This window comes from Balaenoptera ricei, chromosome 5, assembly GCF_028023285.1.
Source record: "Balaenoptera ricei isolate mBalRic1 chromosome 5, mBalRic1.hap2, whole genome shotgun sequence".
Lineage (NCBI taxonomy): Eukaryota > Metazoa > Chordata > Mammalia > Artiodactyla > Balaenopteridae > Balaenoptera > Balaenoptera ricei.
The window spans coordinates 116,092,659-116,116,885 of record NC_082643.1 but is presented as its reverse complement, the minus strand read 5'-3'; the positions used below and the strand labels follow the sequence as shown (position 1 = coordinate 116,116,885).

The 24,227-nt window shown below is 36.2% G+C and overlaps 1 protein-coding gene across 41 annotated transcripts in view; it reads right to left on the bottom strand.

Annotated features, from left to right (window-relative positions):
- Window positions 1-24,227, bottom strand: part of ANK2 (ankyrin 2) — a 695,510-nt gene that overhangs the window by 120,490 nt on the left and 550,793 nt on the right. For 28 of the 41 annotated variants that reach the window (XM_059923449.1, XM_059923446.1, XM_059923454.1 and 25 more), the window contains 8 exons: window positions 22,908-23,006; window positions 20,188-20,385; window positions 17,887-17,985; window positions 17,623-17,721; window positions 12,420-12,518; window positions 7,464-7,661; window positions 4,114-4,212; window positions 3,476-3,574 (listed from right to left, as the gene is read on the bottom strand). In XM_059923449.1, coding sequence (XP_059779432.1) covers window positions 3,476-3,574; window positions 4,114-4,212; window positions 7,464-7,661; window positions 12,420-12,518; window positions 17,623-17,721; window positions 17,887-17,985; window positions 20,188-20,385; window positions 22,908-23,006 — 990 coding nt within the window. The remainder of the gene's footprint in view (window positions 1-3,475; window positions 3,575-4,113; window positions 4,213-7,463; window positions 7,662-12,419; window positions 12,519-17,622; window positions 17,722-17,886; window positions 17,986-20,187; window positions 20,386-22,907; window positions 23,007-24,227) is intronic. The other 13 variants (XM_059923475.1, XM_059923478.1, XM_059923453.1 and 10 more) reach the window with 3 other exon arrangements.

Here is a 24,227-nt window from a genome sequence, read left to right as displayed (position 1 = left end):
ACCTGCTCTGGACTGATTCTAGTTTGTCGATATAGCTCTTGAATTGTGCTGCCTGGAACTGAATACTATATTTCAGACATGGTTTTAATAGAAGAGAATAAAACGGAATTATTTCTATGGTCTTGTTATAACATTCCTACTAATGTGCTTCTGGTTGGATTGTACTTTTTATTCACTCAACAACTATTTAGTAGGTACCTAGCGTATGCTGGTCAGTGTGCTAGGTGTGGGGATATAGAGGTGGACAAGACCTGATCCCTGTCTTTAAGGGGCTGCATTCTGGTGAAAAAGATATTAATAAAATAGGCTTCTATTAATCCTATTAGGTTAATTAATTAATTAATCCTATTAGGTGGTCAGTTAAAATCCTGGATCCCCCCTTCATCTCTACAAACTGCTCAAAAGTAGCAATAAGAGGCTACTAGTTTTATGTGGGAGTTTGTGGAGAGGACCAGAGGAACTCATACGTTATTTACAACAGCCAAACTTTAAACCCCATACTTAGTTAAAAGAACAAACAAACAAACAAACAAAACCCTGGAACAAGTATAAGTCTGGAACCTGTATTGTTTCCTTTCCTTTTCTTTATCAAGTCAGGTAGAATTTTCCATGAAAAATGCATGATAGAAATGAAAAACAGTGGCTTTGCCACTGACTGTGGCATGCTGAAGGGAAAGACAGCATATTGATCAAGGGCTTCTTGTGAAACTCTAAGAAGAATTTTAGGTCATGGGATTTCCTGAAATCTAACTGCAAAGGGTACCAAAAAAATAAAAAGGAGTTTTGAGAATTGAAATGCCCTTATGTGTTGTCATGAAACCTTGATCTTCAAACGTCCCTACATTATCTATCTACTCTGTCTTCCTTTCTCCAAGCCAAAATAAGCATCTTTCAGTTCAGATGAATGATATGTCCCTCTAAGCTGCTCAAGAAATTCATCAGCTCTTCTTGGAAGTCCTTTCATAGGTCCTTGATGTTCCACATCCTCTAGAACATTGCACTTGGACAGTGGGCTCTATTGAATAAAAGGGCACATAGATTTTTGTGGAACCTATAAGTTTAAACACTTTTTTGGCTACAGTGGGCTTTCTTCAGCCCCAACTCCCCCTATTTCTGCAGCACAGGCTTTACCAAGGCTAAGCAAAGAATCAGTGAACCTACCAAGTTTAGGTAAAGTCAGAGACCTATGTGGAGGAAGACAGGGAGGTTTTAACATAACAACCTAAGAGATCATCAGAGTATCAAATTTTTAGTAATATAAGAGGTCTGACTGTCCAGCAGATACTCAACCTGCAAGTCTGAAGAACCCTCCTAACTCCACATAGAGTCAAAGTTTTTGGAACCAAATAACAATAACAACAACAAAACCCAATGAAGACTAAGAAAAGATTCCGGATTTTGGTAGAAAGAAGCAAAGAGGTTCTAGGGTCCAAGGGACCACATGTGTTGAGAGGTGGGGTGGGGAACTGTAGTGAACAGAGTGTCAAAAGTGGAGTTAGGGGTGGGGTCCAACCAACTGGCAGCCAGCCTCTCAGAGCGGCCCCTGAGCTACAGGACTCATGCTGATTGACAGGCGAGGTCAGACGAGTGGAAGACACTAGAGGAGCCTCCTGAACGCCCCCTACTGTGGACCCTGGAGTAGAGGATGCTCTCCCTAGTCTTCTGGACTTTGTTCACGTGCGCCAAAGAGTAAGGACCACACTCTATAGAGGCTGGAGATCAAGGGTACATTTGTCTCTTTAGAAGATCCATACACATTATTTTATGTTAGGTCTTCTCTCCCTGGTAGATTGAGAGCCCATTGTGGGAGGAGAACACGTGTTTTATAGTTTTACTACAATCCCTTCTTTATACATATGTGTTGTATTGGGTGTTGATAAAGTCATATCTTTGTTCAAAATGGTCAGCCTAGAAAGTTAATGAAAACAATACTGGCATGTTCAATGGGCAGATTTTTTTTATTCCATTGGAATAGTCGCTCAGTCTTCATTCTTCCATTCAAATTTATTGAGAACCCACATAATACTGAATGAGACACCTCAGAGATATGCAAATATGAATATAACATGATTAATGTCCTCAAGTAGTTTATAATCTAGTAGGAAGAAAGACATAAAACAAATGCATGATTGATGAGATTACAGTGGAAGGGTTATAAAGAAATAAGAATGGTATGTGCAATAAAAAAATTTGTCCTGCTCTTTTAACAGTTTAAATATTTTATTATAAGCTGTATATTTGTAGCAATAAAATATATATGTGTGTATATATACATACATATATAGATCTATATATAGGTATGGGTACAAAGTTATATATATATAATAGTTTATTATATATAATTTGTTTATATACAAAATATACTTTCACAGAGTATTCCATTTTATTATATATGTATAATGTGTATAATTTAAATAGACATGTGAGTATATATGTACATAGTTATATAATAGAAGTGGAATAATTCTCCTCTACTGCTTTGGGATGCAGTAGACCTAGTGGTTAAGAGTGCTGCCTCTAAAGTCAGATTGTCTGAGGTCAAGTCCTAGCTCTGGCAATTATTAGTCACGTGACTTTGGACGTACAAAGTAACCTATTTAAATCTCACTTCCTCATCTGTAAAATAGAAATCATTATAATACCAATCTTATGAGATTAAATGAGATATTGCATGTAAAATGCTAGGCACAGTGTTTGGCATGTAAGTGGTAATAGTTGTTGCTTTATTATGTCATCTAATATAGCATGAATATTTTCCCACCACCAGAAATATTTTTCTTTTTAAATAAACTATGACATCTTCTCAATATATGTTTACTGAATGAATAAATGAAAGATACAGTGATGACTTTATCTGTTATATGACATTCATGGATATTTTCAGTGTAATAAAGAGGCAGGTCAAATGGTGGGAAACACTCTGTCCAAAGGTTCAGGTCTTAGTTGGAGCTGTTTTATGAGTTGGTGCTACACATACTCCCCAAAATGCATTCCCAGCCTAGGAACTTGGAAGGATGTATGCTATAGTTAACACGAATGAAACATGTAAAAAACAAAGAGTCTTTCATATAGAGCACAGTGAAAAATTTGAAGTCAGAAGGAATGAGTGAATAAAAGGGTAGGTATATCACAACATTCTGTTTATACGAGAGAAGGGAAAACCTGAACTGCCTTTCTTACGTTTAATTTCTCAAAACTCATACTTGTGTGTCTAAAACACTGAGTGTTGGCAATCAGAGTCATCTTTACTGGTACCTGGGCACGTCCCCTTAGTATTTGCTGACTTGTAAAAAATCTTAAAAGGCTTTGTGGAAGCGAACGGTCGGGAAAAAAAAAAAAAAGGACAATACCAAAAGCTACTATTGCCAGGACTAGTTGCAGTTATATCAACACCATGTGCTTAAAAAACAATTCCCATGTCCGGTCAGATTAGAGTTCCACCCTACAGTCTGTAAATCCTTTCTGTGGTCCTCACCTTGGCAGTGGCATGAGGGGAAGCACCCTTCTCCAGTAACAGCAGCGCCACCTTCTGGTTGTCATAATGAGCAGCAACATGGAGCGGGGTAAGGCCATTCTGTAATGGGTGTGTTGAAGTTTCAGTATTAATAAATTAGCATTAGCTGCCCTGAAGCTGCCAGGATGCAAGGAAACTGGTATCGATTAAGTCCATGTTAATTCATTAATATAGTCAATAGGAAAAAATAAAAATAAATACCTCATGATTTGCTTATTAGAAACGTAACTAAAACTGAAAATGATCCGTTGAGCTTTCAGTTAGCACAGGGCATCTTGATTCCACCATAATTAAAAGTCTAAAATGCCATGTAAGAATTATTACGTTAACATTGCAAGGATTCTTCTTAACATAGAGAAGTTCTGGGCCCTGTTGTGACAGGAACACACATTTGAGGCACAGCTCTTTTAAACACCTTCTGAATCAGTGTATATGTGGGCAGGTCACGGACACCGCCATCATTATCTATTTGGTATAGTTTCATCCGTTACATTCATATTCCTTTAAGAAGAGTGAGCCAAATATCTTGAAATGCAGATCTCCCAAGCTTCCAACTTGACCGAGTTATATAACAAACATATATGCTTGAAAACTTTTACCTTCCCTGCAGAATCTGCAGCAGCACGGCGTTGTAAGAGAAGTTTTGCCACATCCAGGCTTCCATACTTGGCTGCTACGTGCAAGGGTGTGAAACCCTTCTGAAAATGTGAAGAACAAAAGTAAAATGTAGCAGTTTTCTTCGTGACGGCTAACAAAATCTTTTTTTTACTGGTTAACATATTAAGCAAACTTATGTTGATTCTCCATTTGGGAAAAATACTGGGAGCATTAAATCTGTTAGCCATAAACAAGGACTAGGACAAAGCATAAAGTTTAACAAGCAAGAGTTTGGCTTGATAGACTGAACAAAAGAAATTTTATTTTGAGGGCTTAGAGACTGAAATTTGACTTTCTAGGCTTAGAATTTATGTGTCAGTAAAATGGCTCTGATTTGTGAGTGAAAAAAAAAAAAAAAACAACCCTGTCTTTTTCTTGCCTCTACAATTAATAGGATTGAGACAGTAATACCTCCTGTCCAGGCTTTCTCATTTTTCTATCCTTTTTATAATACCTGAATTCCAAATTTCTTTATTTAAGGTTTAGGGTAGTTCAGCAGCTATGATAAAAAAAATTATTTGTGATTCAGTTGATTGCATTTTCTGCAGAAATAGCAAGATAAAATGATGCACAGAACAAAAACAGTTCACCGTTTAAAAAGCACCTCTCGTCCTGACTTTTATCCCTTTTCTCAAAAGACCCACACTTTATATAAGATCAATTCCTTTCGGAAAATACAGTCTACTTCTGGCAGGATGTTGAGCTGATTAACACCAAACTTTTAAACTGCTGCTCTCCTACACATGTTTACACGTACAGATTCAATGTCTTGTGTGCCTAACCAATGTCACTCTCTGTAATTAGCAGTGTGTTACAAATACAGCTAGGTCCCTGGACTCAGATCTCAAGGATGGCACAGTTCCTACACCATGATCTCAAATCCATCCTCTTGGCCAGACAGTCTAATCACATGCTCTTCTGGCACTACATTGGGAGTGGGAGAATTCTAAAGCTGACCGGGGCTTGCAAAACACACACAGCAAACATGCCTGGGTTAAGTGGTCTAAGATAGGGCTTATCCTCCAGAACATTTAAGCCTTCATCAGAATACAGAATATCCCTCAAGAAGCAATACTGCTTTTTCACAGTGTCACTACAAAAATTATTTTTAGCTAAGATGTCATTTTTCTTTTTGCTGTTTTTTGAACAGTAGGTACTAAGAAGTCCTTGGAGGAGAGTAAATCTTCTGCTTTTCCCAAGTGTGGGGCAAATATAGGAAGTCCATTTAAGCCAACATTTGCTGTTAATGCTCTCTTCCCTCTAACTCAATCCACACAATGATTGGAGTGACACTCAGGATGAAGTAGAGTTCTCTGAGACAAACCATGTGTTAAGACAGAAAAAATAAACTCCTTATCCTTAAAGTCTTGCTGGAATAGTGATCCAGCCCCTTTATAAATTTGGAAACTATTATTAGACAAAACTACATAGAATCTTTACTGTAGAATCACAAAATAGAGGTTGGAAAGCATCTCTTGAATCACACGTCTTCCTTCTTCCCCTATGTTAATCTCATCAGGATTTCATTTACCCTCTGATATTTATCAACAATTAAATAGCTTTACTGATGATGAGTCAACTACCCTTCAGAACCCCAGTCAGTTCCACTGTGCAACTGTTTTGTTTAATAGTTTCTTCCATTTAACTGTCCTAATTTACTATTGTTTTAGATATATTTTTAATTCTAAAAATCTTTGGAAGACAAGGGATTATGTTTTATTCCCTATTTCTGTATTTTATATATCTAAATTTCATTTATTTATCACCTTCATCTGATGAGACAATCACCCAGTCTCTCTTGGGTTATTATTACTATTACTATTATTATTATTACACAGTTGCCCCTTGAACAACACAGGTTTGAACTGTGAAGGTCCATTTATATGTGGATTTTTTTCAATAGGAAATACTACAGTACTACACAGTCTGCAGTTAGTTGAATCCAAGGATGTGGAACCATGGATATGGGGAACCCAAGATACAGAAGAACTGCGGATATGAGGACAGACTATAAGTTATATGAGGTTTTTCAACTGTGTGAAGGGTGGGTGCCCCTAACCTTCTCATTGTTTAAGGATCAACTCTATGTTTGTTGTTTAGTTTATGATTTTTTTACAAAAAGATTTTAAAAATCCTTTCAACCCTTCTGATTTCAGCATTTGAATAATTACCAACTTCTTACATCAAAGCATGTTTTACAGCCATAGGCAACCAGGTAAGTCGTAACAGCCAGCAGGCTGTTCCTACGTCTAAGAGGACAGATGCCACCACAGTACTTCAGTTCGTACTTGTAAACTCCCTTCTCCCCCAGATGCAGTATTTATGCCCGTTCCTTAGTAATCTGAATCACTGTTGTATTTGTGGGAATTATTTTGCCCTGTGAATAATTCACTTGTTGTAGGCTGTAATGTGTCTCATTCTTCTTCTCTTCTGTACTAGTCCAATTTCTTTTGCTCCAATTAGCTGTGTTCGTGTTTTATTCTAAGTCATATCCAAAGAGGGATCTCAAATATAATGTATCAAGTGGAGAAAAAATTACTCTGCCCTAGCTCAAAACTTTGAACATAAGTAAAATTCTTTGTTAGATGACAACTAATACAACTAATAAAGTGTGACTCTCCAGCCCAGTTCTGTTTAGACACTGTGTAGCTGGTGAAGTGTAGGGAGCAGAAAGGGCATAATAGCTGAAACCAGGGCTGGAAAAATGCAAGATTATGTGACGTGAACTTCTAGGTAGTACTAAAACTCAACAAATACAGTATTGCCAATCTAATGCAATATTATCTTCCTCAGTAGTAATACTAGCTCAATGTATTTGGGAATTGTATTTTTTTTTCTATAATATATTCAGGGGAATATATTATAGATTTTTATCATGGAAAGTAAAGAGAAAATAACACTTGCTTTATGGAAATCATCTTAATTAAAGTTCTAGAGGGACTTCCCTGGTGGTCCAGTGGTTAGGACTCCGAGCTTCCACTGCAGGGGACCCGGGTTCGATCCCTGGTCAGGGAACTAAGATCCCACAAGCCACACAGCATGGCCAAATAATAATAATAATAATAATAAAGTTCTAGAAACAACACCGGCATTAATTAGAAGAAGAGAATCCAGCCCTCCTTTTGAAGATATTATATGTAATCTCACAATCCCCCTTGGTCATTTAGAAAATGAATCTAAAATATTCAAAGAGGAAGAAGAAGTCGGAGGCCTAAAGGAGATCTACCCTTCTTGACACTCTATGATTTAGGATTGCTGCTGGTCCATGTCAGCATGAAACCATTCCTCTTACCTTGGTAGCTAAGGAGTGGGCGGCTCCTGCTTCCAGGAGGACTGATGCCACGTCTACCTGGCCTTCCCTGGCAGAGATGTGCAGTGGTGTGTACCCATTTGTGGTGGCCGCATCGGGATGAGCCATATGTTGTAGAAGCAGCTGAACAATTTCTGTCTTACCCAGGCGAGAGGCAATATGCAAAGGCGTCTGTTCCTCCTACAACTCAGATCAAGTAAAAAGTTAGTGCCAGGACAGACCAAACTTCACTAGTAATACATTTCACTCAGATGTTTCATGATGTCTTCTTGGAATCTCCAGGAACCCCTACCCAAAAGGAAATTACTGCTACTCTGACTACAATTTATATCTTGTTATAGAATGACCTGTTTGGTCACAAAATCTTCCTTAAATTTTTTTAAAAGTAGATATTTCCATGAACTTGGTCATTGTTTTCTGGGCATGCCAAAATGTTTCTCAACTCATTAAGGCTTCAGCCTTCACTTATGTTTAAATATAAACCAGCTCATGGTTCTGAATAAGAAAGAAATCTAGTCCAGAAGTCCTAAGACCTAGATTCTCATCCAAAAGCTTTCACTAAGAGACAGTATTTATTCTGGGAACTGAATCAAGAGAAAAAAAAAAGAGGGATGCTGGGAAAACTTTGTTCTTACTCCACTCAGCAAGCCAAGGATACAAATGCTGGTTATTTTCTTCAAGGAGAGACTGTGGGTAAAGAAGATGTTGCAATCTGATTTAAAAAGATGTTGTTCCAGGAAACGTTGCAGATGGGTCTGGAACTTACATCCAGGGCTTCAAAGATGAAATGGAAGTCTGGCGAGGAGCAAATGGGGTTAAGTATTTGCCAAGTGCTTTTCCTTTTAAAAACAGGGAGAGGATAGGGCTGGTATAAGGGACAGGGAGGGCACGTTCGAGAAGGCTCAAGAAATCACCTGACTCTAATGTGTGGTCAGGAAAATGTTTTCAGTGTTAAGAAAATGAGGCCAAACCATTGTCTTGATAAAAGAAAATTGTGTGTAACCTTAGTGATGAAAAGAGGTATATCTCTATAATCTGCCCAAGGGCATGTCATAACAAAGGTGAGAAAGGAAAAGCTGGGCCAACTTCCAGGGCTAAGAATGAATGGAGAAGGTAGAATAGAATAGGAAGAACTGTTCAAATAAATGCACTTTATCTTAAAGTGAAAAGGAAAAAAGTATTAAGTGGAAGGTACAGGAAGAGATGAAATAGCACTGTATGCATTTCAGGGTGGTAAGAACTAAATAATAAACAGTAATAATACAATTATTTTAGCAATAGAATTGGAATTTTGGAAAAATTTGCACCTTATAAACTTCTTTCATGTATGATGCATACCTGACAAGTCCTATACTTAGACCTGAAAGGAAGGCGTAACATATATTATTCAACCATTTTCCAGAGAAAAGAGATTAAGAGGAATTAAATGAGTTTTCCAGGACTGTCCAAGGTTACGCAGCTATGAAAACAGAACTTGAATTCAGGCATTGGATTCTAAAGACATTTCTTTGTCTATTCATTCCACAGAAAGAGATACAATATGATGGCCTCTAAGAAAACTAACAGGACTGGAGGTCTCTCAATAGGAAGGGAGACAGACAACACTTAAAAGATACAACTTTCTCTGAAATACAGAGGAGAAAAGAGAGGAATGGAGAGAATTAACAGTTACAAAAATAAATGGACAGCAAAACACAATCAAAGACCAAAGAACTTGAGGATAGCTATCGTGAACATCTGTTGTTTCTGGGTTTCCCTGCTTGGACTTCTGCCCAGCAGAATTTGATTGAGGTGGGTATTACAAGTGACACACTCTAACATGTGTTTTCAGCGAGCGAGGGGGAGCCTTAGGGCAATGGTGACCCCTTAAACCATAGCTGAGAAGCGGCAGTCCTTGACTGGTGGTGGCCAAGTAACTGCTTAAATTATCGATCAGTGTCTCTTGGTTCTCAGAGCATTAAGGTATGTGTTTAAAAAAAAAAAAAAAGAAAGTTAAGAAATAAGCTGTTTTGCCCATTTTCTTCAACTTTTGGTACGCTCCTATCTGAAAGTGGAAAAGGGAAGAACCTACAAATTTGATAAGAAAGTCTTTCCACCTGTAATCAGAGATTATAAGACCTTGGAGGTTTGGGTAATTGTTTCCCTGTAGAATTGCAAAAGTTGAATTTGCCACCCCAAGCTAAAGCTAATTCAATCCAAGGCAAAGAATTGGGAAATCACAGAAGATAATATTCATGGGAAGAGCTAAAGAAAAAAATGTGGGCAGCTTGATCCTCTAGGCCTCTTCCAAATACAAGGGGCAATAATTCTCTCATCATAAAGCATCACTGACAGTGATACAGCCTGATCCAGGAAGACGTGAGCTCTGCCTTACCATCACTGCTAGTTTCCAAAATTAGGGAAACTCGCTGAGCCCCAACTCCTTTTACCAAAAGACAGAAATAGCAAAGGCTGGGACAGGGTTCAAATGTTTGATAAAATTTCTGCTATAAGTTACTAGCTAACAGGATTCCCAGGAACCATATATACCAGCAGTTAACTAAAGTTTTAAGTGAGTTACGTTCCAAGTGAGTTTAAGACTAGGGGCCCTGTGATTGCTCAATCCCTAAAGCAAATGCCAGGCCCCCGTATTGTGCCAAAAGAATACGGGCACCTAAAGCAAGAGAACTCCCAAAAGGGCAGGTCCCAGCGGCCCTCTCAGCTATGTCCATGGAGGACATTGGACAAGAAAGGACCTTCCTGAGGGCAGGGCCCGGGGGACAAGCACATTGGCTGACCCAGGAACTTACGCCACTGTAGCCCCGGCCTTCCAGTCTGTACAGCAAAATATGTCTTATGCTCTTGACTGGTGAATAGAGTATGCTGCTTGCACTTTTAACTGAGAGATATTATTGTGATGATATGACTTTTCTTTCATTATATATTGGGAGTAGGCATAAATATGACTTAGCCCCATGATTATATAACCATGAGGTATTATTTCTAAACCTGATAGAGAAGAAGAAAACAGACTACCCAGAGATCTTGACCTTGGAGATCAGTGTAGTAACTGGGTATAATTGTAACTATCTCCCCTTTGGAAGAGAGTGAATTGTAGAGCAATGGTATTAGGTTAAGAGAGGGAGTTTTCAGAAGTGCATGCATGTGGGAATTTGACTACAAACTATTAAGCAGTTTTATTTTATATTAAGAGGGATTAATGAGAAACCCTTTCATTATTAAGTATGGATTACAAAATATTTACCAGGTACACTACCACAATTTCTGGTAAAGTTAATGAAGTTCATGATATTCAGAGCGCACTGACGGACCATAAATTTTTTTTTAACAGCTGAATTGCCAGGTAAACTTAAAAGGAAATGAGAATAGACAGAGCACAGAGGATTTTTAGGGCAGTGAAACTACTCTCTCTATATGATACTATAAGGATGGATACATGTTATTATACATTTGTCCAAACCCATAGAATGTACAACACCTAGCGTGAACCCTAACGTAAACTAGGTGCTTGGGGGAATAATGATGTATCAATGTAGGTTCGTCACTCATAACCAATGTACCGCTCTGGTGGGGAATGCTCATAACTGGGAAGACTGTGGGGTCAGGGGGCCTATGGGAAGCGTCTGCACCTTCCTCTCAGTTGCGCTGTGGAACTAAAACTGCTTTTAAAAAACAGTCTTTAAGGGGGTGGGGAAGGGAAACAAGAAAAATGCCAAGGCAGGGAAGAATAGAGTTTGAATAACAAAAGCATTTAATATATAAGAGCATAAAATGCCAATGATGAGTACCAAAGAACATAAATTACACTACTCGTACAATGGATAGAAAGGCAGAAAAAAATTAAAACTACTAGAGTAATGAAGGCTGCCCACGTATCACTGGATTCTGCATGAAGGTCTGTGGAAAAAAATGCTATAAAATTCATAGAGTCAGAGAATGTTAAGAAGTCTGGAAAGGAGTTTCAAGGTTTCTAAGTCCAACCCTTATATTTTAATAATAAAGACCCGGAAGTGAAATGACTTGTCTGAAATGACAATTTGTCTGTTTCCAGCTGAATGTTTTCATTCCAATACAATACTGTTTTGAAAACGGACTCAATACGGTAGGATTCAAGGTGAAGTGAGTTCTAGCTTAGATATATCAAATATTGAACAAGAAGCGAAAGTGTTTAAATAGTCCATGAGAATCCCAAAGGTGCTAGTGTGAAAGTTAATGAAACAGCGTGGAAAAGGAAACAGAAGATATTGATAAAATATTCAGTGTAAAGGAAGAAGGTGAAAAAAGCAACTGGGAAGGGAAATTTTTTAAAAAGAAGAAGAAAAACATCAAGTTGTGGGAATCAGAAATAGGAGAATCCAATCACACAATCTCCTGGGCCAAAATTCATTTATTTTGGAATAGTGGAAGGGTAGAATGCCTAAATATGGAAAATCAAAGTAAGAAGAAAAGTAGAACTCATTATAGAAATGAGGAAATTACAGATGAAGGGAAACATTAAAACTTTGAATATGGTTTGTTTCTAAGTTACTAGTAAGGAATGTCTATGGAAATTTGATTGGCTTTGGTGGTAAGAAATAAATTTTAATATATATAGTATCTATATAATATAGGTTAAAATGTTAAAATTCATGAAAATGAAGATATATGTGGAAGTGCTTTCATAGGTCAAAAAAATTTATTAAAATGTTAGTCAATGCCAAATTTCTTAGATACTAAACTGTATTATTTTTTCAAATGTTAGTGTTTCTGAAATTGAAGTGCATTTTCCATTGTGTATATTTACTGTACCATTTCATTTTTGCCTGAAAAACTGTTACTGAATTGATGTTTTCACTTACAGTCCTTGGCATTTCCACATCAAGAGATGAAGAATAGCAGCATCTCTTAAGGATAGAACTCATGCACAAACAGAAGAAAACCGCAAGCACCAGCACCTACCCTGGCTCTGGCATCGACAAGGGCACCATTTCTCAGGAGGCATCGGACCACTTCCACCTGCCCCGCCCGGGCTGCCATGTGCAGTGCAGTCTCCCCACGCTGCCAGGAAACAAAGATCATTCAATCATAAGTAAACCCACTGCTCTGCATGGCATAGAATAAAAATGTGCCTTTTTGTGAAAGATAGCATTATATCCAGAAGTTTAAGAAATCTATGAAAAGGTATAATTATTTCATAATTGTTTGGTCTGGAAAAACAGTATCTTCTCCATCTTCAAAAGGATAAGACAAGTGTTTAATTTTTTTTTCACTCATGACAAACCAGTGAACTTACCCAAACATTCAGGATACCCTGAGGTTTAACTTCACAATCAACGTGGCATAACCTAAATTGCTTTTGGTGATATGAAGTTACCTTTCATCCTTCAAATCTAAAATCTGTCACACTTAAATATGTGATTACAGCTCAATCCCATTTTTATGAGAAACTCTAGATGCTGAAGATCAAGTCAACGCAGTGCAAAAAAATCACATCATCTGTACCATACATGTCATTTCTTTTCAGAATTCAAAATTTACTTCTGAAATAAACTATTTTTTTTTACATTGGCTTTATCTTTGTGTTATGAGACTAGATAAAGACTGTTCATACGAGGAATCTGATTTGCCCAGGAGGTCTTCTGCTTATTATTGATGAGCGTATTTAATTACAGACAGTTATTTGAGAGAAATACTGAGAGATGAGTAAAGCAATGTTAACAGTGCCATCAGTTGAGGTGGGCAGCACTGAGCTTCAGGTGTCTCCTCAAGTAGCTTCATGCTGCATCAAGGAAGACACACTTATCAGAAAAAGGTAGCTTAACCTGCAGCATGAAGGATGATGGTTAGACATCAGAGAATTTTCTCATTGGGAAGCCTGTTAATTACTGCCTCTAAGAGAAGGGTTTTTTTTCAATCCGCATATTTTAAAACCACATGTAGTTCTAAAGAAAGCAGGTATTCATTCTTTCAAATAATTTTACAGTATAAAAGAATAAGATACTGGAATAAAAGTTATTTTAGTCACCACAACTATACTAGAAAATAAGGTTGATTTCAACCAGGTAAACTATTCCAAATAAACTAAATTGATTTCAACATTGGTTGAGGTAACTGGATAACGTTTGACAAATTCCAGTGAATAATTTCTTCTGATTACTTGCACAACAAACCCTTAAACCCAGATTTAAGACAAACTTTAGTTTGGTACTTAGCTCAGAGTTCATTTTTTGCTAGTATTCAGAGACCCATTCCTTATGAAGTTATGAGAAATTCAATCCCAATGATCTGAATTTGAGAGCATTAAGCTGGATGTCTACTCTAATCTTCTTTTTGTTGATGATTCATTTATCCTCTAATGGCCTTATTTTCTGATGACATCTTTTGACTTTTGTAGAGTAAATGTATTTGGAGTATGTTATTACATAAAATAACATGACTGGAACAGCAGTACTGTTTTCAGACTTTGGATGTATGGCAAGATTTTTCCTCTTCAGACAGCCATGATTTCTAACTTTTCTATATCACTTAAAACCTGCCTCTAAATAGATGAAGCTGGATCTTCTAACTATTTTTAAAAAAACCCTCAAATCTTTATTCCATTTTTAAGCCTTATAATAGTACAGCAATTTTACTAATTTTAGTAGAATGAAGACAAAAAATGAGTTTCCTTATAAGAAGTTAAGTCAAAGAGGCCTCAGGAGTACCTACTCAACGATGAATTTATACATTTACAAGCCAAACTTTATCAATAAAGGGTTTTCAAAATCTAAAAGGTTTCAAATACTAGTCTTAGTATTTCTAGTATCTTTATTTATGCTTAAAATAAGTTGTTTTTATGATGTTTACACATTTGAAATTGACAAGTTAGATATAAAACCTAAAGTATTAAACATTATATATGAAGAAAAGATATATATATATGCAAATGGTCTCTCTACTTTAAAACAATGGTCTTGTTTAATTCTTATTTAATGACTTTTGGGTAATTGACCTTTATGTAAGTTGCCTTTACCCTTTTATATTATGTTACCCTTGTTTATACATAAGTATAAATAAGAAAATGAAAGAGGGTATATATATTTTAATCAGTAGGTTCCATTTCTTAGTTATTGGGCATCTCATCTTATTCAATGCCCTGTTTTCCTTATCTTAAGCTAATTAACTTTAAGGGTTAGGGGAAATTCTTAAACATAATATGAAGTGTGAACTTAGTCATGAATCCGTTGATTTGCTGTAAGAAGAGAAAAACTCGATTGTCCCCCACTTTGCATTCTGGACAGCTCCAAAAGTGCTGGGTTTTCTACTCCCATGGTTGTCAATGAATACTTTGGATTATGGATGTATTACGACTGGCAGTTCAGCTTTCTAGGTTTTAAAGTGCATTTGTGAGCCTTCTGGAAAGGGAGATTTGCGGTAATAATATCTGCACATGATTGAGTTATTGGTACACTTCACACTTGGAGTGAATTTTGAGACAAAAACAAGACTGGCAGGAGAATGGGTATGCTCATGTCCAAAGCAGGTACGACATTTCATGCCCCTCCTCCCAGTTGTTAAAACTGACTCTGCTGACAGCTACATTGACTTCCACTTTGGCTGCATCAGTTGTAAAGCATCAAAGCACAACAGACAGCATTGCATTCAAAAATGCAACATGATTTCAGGCAACACACAAAGGCTTCAAGGGTAGGGTACTTTGGGGTCAGGAAATGACCAACTCTGACACAGCAAGCAGGCAGTCAGTGTTCACACAGTTTCTTAATCAACCTGCAAAGAGTTTTGGATGCAACAGCTATATCCTCACGTTCTGAGAATACACCAGTTCACAGGCATCACACTGCTAGAGAAAGTTAAATTCCTCTAAATGTAGGGTTGCCAGATTTAGCATATCAAAATACAGGATGGCCGGTTAAATCTGAATTCCAGACCAACAAAGAATAATTATTTAATATAAGTGTGTCTCAACTATTGCATGGTACATACTTATACTAAAAACAATTATTTGGTATTTATCTGAAATTCAAATTTAACCAGGAGTCCTATATTTTATCTGGTAACCCTATCTACATGGTATCTGCTCCCTGAAGGACACATCATACAAAAATTAAAATGAACAAACAAAAAGCAACTAGGAAACACATTTGAGAAGAGGATTACATTGGCAGGTGGCTCTCAAGTATTTGTTTTGAGAAGGCTGAAGAGAAAGAGTATGTAATGGACGAATGAGAAGATAAAACAAAATGAAGAAATTTATAATGACCAACAGGTGGAATTTAAAGTTTAATATAGCAATTGCCAAATTTGGGAGTATTCAAGAACCTAAATATGTCAACATTTTTATTGTTTTAATTGATATTTTGTTTAACAAATAAAAATTTGTTTTTTTATTTGAAAATCTATATGTAGCCCATATAGTTTTTTGTTTTTGTTTTTGTTTTTGTTTGCAGAGTGGAGTATATCAATATGGAGCAAATACATAACCATCAAATCATTTGGAATTGGTCAGTAAAGAAGCAATTAAGAGTGCCGCAAAATCATACAATCATTTCATGTGGCTTTTCTTTGATGATTTTGCAAAAATCTCCCCTCAAAACGATTAACATGGGGGATTTCAATCAAGCATTGCATAGAATATACTTGTCTATGTTACTATGATAATATGATAATATAATTTCACATAGTATTACCATTGCTCCTGAGATCCTGTAGGCATTTTAATGCAAAGAAGGAAAATACAGTACAGTGGGAGAGTACTCAGAGAACTTCTTTTGAAAGGTACTGGTTTGTGTAGGTCTCAATTTTAAAAAGGGAGGTGGTCATCTCTGAACAGAAAAAGGATGCTATTGATTTCCTTTAAAGTTCTAAGAAGTGACCATAAATTAAACTCAAATTGGCATGTTGTGAAATTACTCTTATCCTTATTGGAGAAATTTAAAATTAGCATATATTATTACTTTAGGATCAGTAAGCTGTAATTAGGGGGGTGTATAAATACAGACTATATTTCAATTCTTTAATGGTTTTATACTCCAATTGTGAATAATATGAAGAGAGGTGTTAACTCATCTTTAAAATCAAATAAATTTATTTCATATGGATTTTGTCCATGCATCAGAAACTTCAGCACAGAAACAGTGTATAAAATACAAGGAAATGAGAAAATGAGAGGGAATATGAATAAAAAGTAAAATTGAACATTCCATTTCATAACTCAAAAGGAATGGAATACCAAAAATTAGCAACAATAGTAAACTAATTGCTTTTGAAAATATGATTCATTTTAATAATAAGCACTAACATTTATTTGGAGAGTTATTTCTATTGAATACTTTTTTAAAAATCTCAATATTCCAGTGGGTCCTGGTGAGCTTCAAATACATTACAGTATTTTGTACAGAGCAAGTTCTCTTGCTCAGGAGAAAATCTGCATTCAATGATCAAAGTTTAACTGGGCTGACTCCAAGAAAATGAGAGAAATATAAAGAAATGGGAAGTAAAAATCCTAATTTAGATTAGGTAGAAGAATTCTGGAATATCCAGCATTTATTGTCAGAAAAAAAGTTGTCTGAAGACCAACATGGATTTCAGGATACATGAAAACGTTTCAAGTTATAACTAATTCAGCCAACCAAATCAAAAGGAAAAATCAAAGTAAGGTTAGAAAATGGAAAATCCATGTAACTGAAGGAGGGAGGGAGAATTTGATATTAAGTAAAAAATCTTCTAATATTGGTCTATCTCTGGTTAATCATTTGATATAATTGATTATGGTAGTGACTTAATATTTTAACCAAAATTTCCTGGAATATGATTCACTCAAGCAAGTAGAGTGAGTCCTGAACATTTTATTCCAATCAATCATTCCTTCACGTTCAGAGGAGCTTTTAAAATGTATTTTGTTTTATAAGTGTATTTAAGATGCATGTTCAATTTATCTGCACCAGGAAGCTGACACAGTCTTATTCCACAGTTTCCATTTTATTATTTTCTAAAACATTTCTTACCCTATGGAGGTTCCTCTCAGCGACCTTCTAGCTCAGCTGCTGAGCTTTGATCACACACACACACACACACACACACACACACACACACAAACATCCCTACACACCCACACGCTTCCTCTCTTTCTCCCTGTGGTTATTCTGACCCAAGCCATACTCACAATGTTAGTGACATCTGGAGAGGCTCCGTTCTGCAGCAGAAGAAGGACAATGTTCAAGTGGCCCATGAAGGCAGCCACATGTATTGGTGTGAGGCCAGACTGCGAAACAAAGCGACAGCAGTTTTACTCCTCTGCACCGGTGGGGGCTTTGGGGCTTCTTCAGATAAATAATACTTGAGTGAAGAGGACAGAAGATGGGCAGAAGGAAGGGGAAGAAGGAGTAAGAGAAGGAATGTTTCGTGACAAGCTGAAACATTTTTCTACCTCTGTTATAGCTTGGATTGAAGCCCCATATTTCACCAGCAGTTCCATGACTTTGATGCGGTTTTTCTTGCAGGCAATGTGCAGTGGAGTAAAACCATTCTGTGCGAAAGACAATCAAGTTAGTTGAAAACATGCAGAAACGATTCTCACACAACTCCATGCTGGCACATTGCAGGCAGTAATGTTACATCCTCATGTAGTGTTACCATTTCTTCAAGTGCTGTAGGTGCTGGATTTAGAGAGAAAGTGGTGGTGTATTCCTGGAGGCTCTGAACTTGGTTTATATGTGGTGGGCAGGTATGGCATTGTGTGTGTGGTTACAGAGAAAACAAAAAGGAAGAAAATTACATGGGCCTACTCTTCCAAGAAGCAAAAAACTGAGGCAATTATACTTTACAAGTTCTAAACTGTTTTAAAGTATACTGATTGGTCAGATTATGGACTGGCTTAAAAATGCATCAAAGATAAGCATGTGTTTTTCTGATGATGAGCTATTTCTTAAAGCGAACAATCATTACCTGTTTTACTTCAAAAATCTAAGAACATGACTATAATAAATGTTTCAGCCTAGGTACTATTTTCTTTAGGGAATAGGTGTTACAAATTAACAGAAATCGTTATTTGTGTTGATAATTTTTTTATATCCAGAAGTTATAATGTTTATATTAAAAAGTTTTTATGAGGAGTTTTGCATGTTAGTGGAAATCATTATTTATGTTGATAATATTTTATACCCAGAGGTTATATTTCTTATATTTTAACATAACACATTTTTTATAATTTATGTCAATCACATACATTTTGTTTCAAAAAGAAATGATTATTAAGTTCCCGAATATTTTCAAAATAAGTATGGAGAATTTTTGGAATAACTAGAAGAAGGTATCTCTTAGAAGCAAAGGAATGTGGAGAAGTCTTTAAGGTACTTTCTAACTTTCCATACTAGGCTAATGTGCAGCAATTAGGGGAAACTACATAAAAATTTGTTAACTAGCCCCATGCTTAATCCTTATGTGTTATATTTAAGTATTATATTTTTATCTGAACAATGATGTCTCTATATAGAATCGTATCTATTCTGTTAGTTAACAATTTTGCATGTCCCAATAGGGACTGTTTATCAGTCAATATTTTTCTATACTAGCAGTTCTCAGGAAAGCATATGATTTTCTTTAACCTCATGACATTATTGTTCACAATATTTGTTAAGTAATTTCCCATTTATGAGCTATGTAATAAGCCAGATATAAATAACTACATGTATATGCAGCACTTAAAAGATCTGCAGTGATTAGAGTGTGATATTTTACATGCTTATTGACCACTATCCAAATGAAAATGAGTACTTTCCTCCTTATAAGAAAATAAATATCCTTACATAATTGCACATAAACCTAAAAGTATAGTTGTTCCCCAGGCAATAATAAATAAATTGATTCCAATGGAAAATTTCTAATAAAAATAAGATTCAATATTTGCTAATTCTAATGACATTCTCTTAAATATTGATTGTCTAAAGACTAATTTAACTTACATAAACCATTTAACAAAGAGAAAAAAGGATTTGCTTTTAGTTGGAGAATTAAGAAACAAGAGGCATAAATTAGTACATGTCTAATGCTTCCAATGATTATGGTTAAAATATAAGTGAAGCAAGAAGATTTATTCAATATTAGAACTTGGGAGAAACAGAAGCTGCTCTAGGGACAGCCTCTTGCAGATTTCTCCTGAGCAATTCCTGAAATAGTTTATATAAAATGCTTCCTGAAGCAAGAAGACGCCAAGCATTACTTTTCTATTAGCCTGGGGCTGAGTAATCAGGTCAATAAGGAATATCTCCAAGTGAATTCTTCACAGGCTTACATTTTACATTATCTTACATAGTAAAATCTATTCACCACTTTAAAACTTTCTTTGTCAAAAAGAGATTAATAAAGTTCAACTTTTTTACAATTTTATTCTGACTTTATATAGAGGTGTCTAGAACTTACTTGATAATTGCCTATTTTTCAACTTCTCTTTTCTGTTTAAAAATGCTTATCACTCCAGAGGTTTCATACCTATCTATGAGTTGCTAATTATGGAAATGTTACCTTGGTGTTCTCTTAAATCTATCCTTGCCATCATTTAATAGCAAACTATGAAGGCATGAAGTAGGCAGGCAGCTTGTGGGAGGTGACAAATTTAGAATTAACTACACATCTATAACCATGCACTGCTGTGTCTGCAACCATTGGTCGATCAATGTGGGTTTGCTTATGTCGATCTGTATTCAGTTAATGTGGACTGGGCTAGGTTTACCAGGGCTCTGGCGTTTGGATTGGCTCTCTTGTCCAGAAGGAGTTTGGTTACACGGTAGTGACCACAGTGTGCGGCAACGTGGAGGGCCGTCAGGTAGTCCAGGGTGACGTCATCAACAGGCGCCTTGTGCTGGAGCAGGTGCTTCACACATTCCACGTGGTCTCCTTGGGCAGCCATGTGAAGCGGAGACAGCCCATTCTGTGCATCAAAACCAAACCAAACCAAGACCACATTTCAGTCATTCCTTTCGGATTCTGAAACACGACAAAGTCAATTCTTGATCTCTGGAACCACTGGTAGCAGAGAAAAATAATTTCCACTCGACACCTAAACATACAGCAGATTATGTTTGGCAGAGAAGGAAGATAAGAGAATGTTTAATTTCATAACTGTGATATTTTAGGCAAAAATTAATAGATCTTTCATGAATGAATATATAGTACGTGTAGCAATTCAGTTGGCTCACAATTATTAGGGCAATATTAGATGTACAAAAACAAGTAATAGCTGATGCTTAAATTATCTGTATCCAATTCCATACATAGAAATCTACATTCAATTCATCTCTCTGCATGAATTTCTTTACTTCTCAATGGAGGGGAAAGTGGATGCAGGAGGAGCAAGTGGGTGGGTCAGGGAGAGAAGGAGACTTTGATCATCTCTTAGGTCCACACTGCTCGGAAATTCTGCAACTTCTTTTTTCTATCATGAGACGTGAATTGGATTTGGAGAAAGCAGTCAGATAAGAGCTAGAAAAGTATAAGGCAAATATGGACCACGTGTCGATGACCTCCCAACTTTAAAATTTTGAGGATAATCTAAATTTATCATCATTGATACTGCCAAAAACAGCTTTAGACTTAATCCTCAGAGAAGGTCAACAGCAGGAATACAAGACAGCCAAGTAGTTCACTGATAATTATTAGTCTAGGTGAGACTCTCATTTTTAAAAATTAAATAAGCTTATAGGAAAAAGTTAAATTAGAAAACATTTGCCCATTAAAAGAAGGGGACTATTATCTTTTCTTACTAATCAATGCAAATACAGTGACTAGAAAATAACTGTTGAGCAAGGATTTAGTTTGGCAGTCATTATATTCAAAGAAGCAGAAACTGTCTGGATAAAGAAGCCAGAATAGGCCAAAGGCCCAACATTCTCAACAAGGAAGGTGATTTCAACAGTGTAGGACAGTCGCAGATTATGCAGTCACAGATGCTTTATGCTGTATGCTTATATATGAATGCTTTATGCTGTAACCTTATATGGTGCTTTATGCTGTATCCTTATATATGAATGATATTTGATTTTATAAGAAGGCCATTAAAAAAAGTTCCATCTAGGTAACCCATGGTCTTCACTAGTGATATGACAATTACTGGCAGATTCTGTAGATGAGATTATTTTATGGTTTGTGCAACAGTATATCTACCTACCCTCAATTTGATATAGGCCTTTTATTGGTTATAACATGACTAGTCTGAAATTTTGGTATTTCCATTTAAATTTCAATCCGTTTCCTCAACAAAACTTTCCGTAATTATCTTTGCATTACCCAGCCCAAAATGTTACATTTTAAAGACAGATCTCTACAACATTCTTAGTATAGGTATGAGCATAAAAACAATGCAGATGATTTATTTCTCGTCTTCATATATTTCTGATTTGAAGCCACCCTTTCATGATCTGTGTGGCACATCTCTAAAGACTGAGTTCATTCTATACAAATTTTGAATGTGTGGGCCAGTTTTTGCTCCAAATGATATCAATTAAATATTCAATTAAGATATAATATAAATTAAAAAATATTTGCTGTGTTTGCTGCCTTATTTTTCTGAGCTTACCCTAGTAACAGCATCAGTTGATATGAATCATGTTCAGGGGATGGGGGAGATGAAATAGGGAGAAAATATTAAGACATGTCCTTGTCTAAATTTTTGTATTTAAGGATCCGAGGGTTGTTACATGTCCCATTAAATAACTCTGTGTGATTATCTTCAAATTTTGTCTCATGATATTTTCTAGTAACCCAAAGAAAACCTTCAACAAATCAGCTCATCACTTGGTTTCTATTTATATGGATAAGAGTTTTCCCCATGGTTGGGCATGTTGATGAAATGAGACAAAAAATATTAGATGTACTGTGCCATAGAGAACAGTATGCTTGTTTATTGGTTCTTTGTAGCTGGCCTATCCTAACTTATGTTTTCCACATCACCTATTAATCTCAATTATAATCAACCAACACCACTGGTGAGTAATTCTTTTTACTAGTATTGTCTAAGAGATAAAGATTGGAGAGCCAAAAGACTTATCTTGTATTGCTACTTGTGCTTCTTTAAAAGACAGTTTTATATATATTTTATAGTCATCTCAGAGTATAATAAAAATGTAGACTAATAGAGCGTAAGAAATATTCTCACTTATATATAATATTCTCATTCATGTATAATACAGTAATATTTACATTTCCATCTGCAGAGAGAATAGCAGGTGAAAATACAGAAAGAACTTGAAGTTGTACATTTAATTCATCTTAATGCATGTATTTTTTTTATTTTAAATAATTTAAGAAGTTTGATATCTATTACTCATTCCTGGAACACAAATATTGAGCAAATAGAATACGCTTGGCTGATGCTTTGATTTCAAGAAGAATAGAGATTATCAAAAAAATGTCTTAAAGAGTTTGTTGGATCCCATCTTCCTCATAATGACTCACCTTCGTCCTTGCCAGCAAGGGAGCCCCCCGCTCCAGCAGAAGCTCCACCACTTGGTCATGTCCACTTCTTGCAGCGCAATGAAGGGGCGTCAAGCCATCCTGCCAAAAGATTGAAAGATAGGCCTGAGTTCACTTTTTAAAAAAAAACAAGATTGTATCTATTGCCACCTTGAAGAGAGGGTTTCCGAAACTCAGCCCTAGTGACTCAGTAGATCAGTAATAGAATTGCTATCAGTTAAATGATAAAGAACAGTAAGAGAGAAAACAAGACAGAGAGATCTCAGCAGAGAGAAAGAGAATGAGAAAGACAGAGACAAAACAGAAAGAGGGAGAGAGCAAGAGAAATCCCATGTGTGGAGGTTTAATGTAAAAAACATTGTGGCTGGTCATGTGTTTGCATATTTAGGAAGATGGAAAAGCAGAGGGTGTTTCATTTGTTGAACTTGAAAGCCCTACCTGCCTGGAGCCACACCCAGAGATTATACTGTTATACTATTTTCATTCTGGTTGTCCTAACACAACTCCTAAAAATTCTTCTTAATCTAATTTGTCTGTCTATCTTCTCTCTTGAATTGTCATTATTTTCATAAATTCTCCTAAAATGCTCCCTGAGGCTCGTAAAAGGGAAGGGTCATTTTTTCACATTCTTCTAAAGGTTTCCACTCATATTTTTCATCATTTTACAAAATACATAATTATGTTTCAAAAATTAAATTTATTATCAATAAATAGCATTAAAATAGTGTCAATAAAACTATGGCACAACTGTATGTTACGCTATTTATAAAACTTTCTGACCCTGATCCTGATAACCTCACAGATAGTTTCTGATTCTAGAGCAATCTCCAAATACCCTCTGTCTTTTGGGTTTTATTTCTCTTTAGAGCAATCGCCAAATACCCTCTGTCTTTTGGGTTTTATTTCTCTTATTCATGGCCAAAAAGCAGAATAGCTGGAAAATAGGAGGCAAAATATAAGAACAATGGGCAAGAAGTGAAACAGAAAATAAAATCATGGCTACATAAATTAACTGGTGATTTCAGACTTAAAGGATTATCTCAGGGAAAGAGGTTGAGAAGGTAGGTAGCGGTCTAGAAAATGAGCGATGACGAGCAGTTAAGAGGACTTTAGAAGCTTCTGATTTATCCAGAACTGTAATGGACCATATCTCTGGGTTATGCTTTCCTCCTAATAAATATAATTCACCTGGATTACAACGCTCTTCCTGATCCAACATTCTGGGATTTCTAAGCTAGCTATCTTCCATTTGCCCTTCCAGAGCCATGCTCTTCCCTTCTCCACTGTTTCTTGTCAGCTGGT